This window comes from Onychomys torridus, chromosome 8, assembly GCF_903995425.1.
Source record: "Onychomys torridus chromosome 8, mOncTor1.1, whole genome shotgun sequence".
NCBI classification, from domain to species: domain Eukaryota; kingdom Metazoa; phylum Chordata; class Mammalia; order Rodentia; family Cricetidae; genus Onychomys; species Onychomys torridus.
The window spans coordinates 80,124,049-80,126,033 of NC_050450.1; the positions used below are offsets into that span (position 1 = coordinate 80,124,049).

Sequence of the window (1,985 nt, forward strand, 5' to 3'; positions counted from 1 at the left end):
GTTACCATTCTGTTGTGTTACATGCGGAAAACTTGCACAAAAATGTAAAGCCTGGAATGAGGGAAGAGGAGAGCGGACTGGGATTACCCAGAGCCGGCAGCCTGCTCATTGGTGGAAACATGAGAACTTCAAAGGTGGCATCCTCTCCAGTCCCACAGAAAAGCCAGTAAAGAAAGCCCTCCCCTCCACTTAAAGACTGGGTGACATGTAGCTCAGGCTGGTCTCTTATACCCTATGTAGACAAGAATAACCAAGAACTGCTGATCCTCCCGCCTCTGCCTCTTGAATGCTAGGACTGAAGGCTTGCACTACCACACCTAGCTAAGAAAACCTTTTTCTTCATACTTTATACACAGAGAAGCTGAGATCTTAACCAAGTAAGTCTATTCTTGGTCAGATCTTAAGGAAAATGAGGACCTGAAATTTTGCTTCAGGGTGTCTCATTCTGAACGTTGTCCTGTCAGCCTGTCAGTAATGGGAAGGAAGGTCACAGGTTCTTCTGGGTGGCTTTAAGGGATCTCATGAGAATTCAAGATTTGGAGGCAGAGGATCTTGAGTCTGAGGCCTGCCTGGGCTACATAGTGACACCCTGTCTCAAACAGAGAGATAAAAAAAATCAGTATCCATGAATGTGTGTTGTATCAGCCACTCAACTCAACAGAGCCAAGGTGGCAAGTGATGTCATGGTCTTCACATAAGGATGCCCTTCCTAGGGACCTGAACAACTGGGATGCTGAAAAGGGCAGGGAGATATTCAAGTATCCATGTCTTTCATCTGTTTCCTCTAAATGCATGGAGAAGACACTATGGACCAGAACAACCTCACATGGGTGTCAGAATTCATCCTGGCAGGGTTCTCACGGAGTCGTGAGCTTCAGCTCTTCTTGTTTCTGGTGTTCTTGTTTGTCTACAGCACTACTGTGGTGGGAAACCGCCTCATCATAGTCACGGTGACCTCAGATTCCAGGCTCCACACACCCATGTACTTCCTGCTCCGCAATCTCGCTGTCTTAGACCTCTGCTTCTCCTCAGTCACTGCCCCCAAGATGCTGATGGACTTCCTCTCTGAGAAGAAGACCATCTCCTACCAAGGCTGCATGGCCCAGATCTACTTCCACTTTTTAGGAGGTGGGACTGTCTTCTTCCTCTCTGTCATGGCCTATGACTGCTACATAGCCATCTCCCGGCCCCTCCACTACATCTCCATCATGAACACCAGGCTGTGTATGGGGCTGGTGGTGGCTGCCTGGGTAGGGGGCTTTGTCCATTCCATTGTCCAGCTGTTGCTGATGCTGCCACTGCCCTTCTGTGGCCCCAATGTCCTAGATAACTTCTACTGTGATGTCCCCCAAGTGCTGAGACTCGCCTGTACAGACACCTCCCTCCTGGAGTTCCTCATGATCTCCAACAGTGGGATGCTGGTCCTCATCTGGTTCCTCCTCCTTCTCATCTCTTACACTGTCATCCTGGTGATGCTGAGGTTGCACTCAGGCCCGGCCAGGAGGAAGGCGGCTTCCACCTGCACCACCCACATCATCGTGGTGTCTATGATCTTCATTCCCTGCATCTATATCTATTCTCGGCCATTCACTCCCTTCCCCTTGGACAAGGCTGTGTCCATCAGCCACACAGTCTTGACCCCCATGCTCAACCCCATGATCTACACCCTCAGGAACCAGGAGATGCAGACAGCCATGAAGAAGTTAGCAAAGAACCTAACAATTTACAACCGGGAGTGAAAGTTAAACAGGATGACTTTAAAGGGCAAATCTCCCTGAACTTACTTGTTCCCTGGGAAACAGTAAGGAAAGCCCTCACCAAGCTCAAGTTGGACCACACTAAGAGTCCTTGATAGCTCACTCCTGTATCAGGAACTGTGTTAGGGACTCTCACACCCGTATCTCACTTGTCCTCAGAAACATGACATGTTACCATTCTTTACAATAATTTTACAAACAAGAACAATCAGAATACAATGACTTGCT

The 1,985-nt window shown here is 48.7% G+C and overlaps 1 protein-coding gene across 1 annotated transcript; it reads left to right on the forward strand.

The window, feature by feature from the left end:
* Positions 1–806: 806 nt before the first annotated feature.
* On the forward strand, positions 807–1,739 carry LOC118590121 (olfactory receptor 4D1-like). Its single transcript, XM_036197993.1, has one exon. It carries the CDS (start codon positions 807–809, stop codon positions 1,737–1,739), a length of 933 nt encoding a protein of 310 aa, XP_036053886.1.
* Positions 1,740–1,985: the final 246 nt, after the last annotated feature.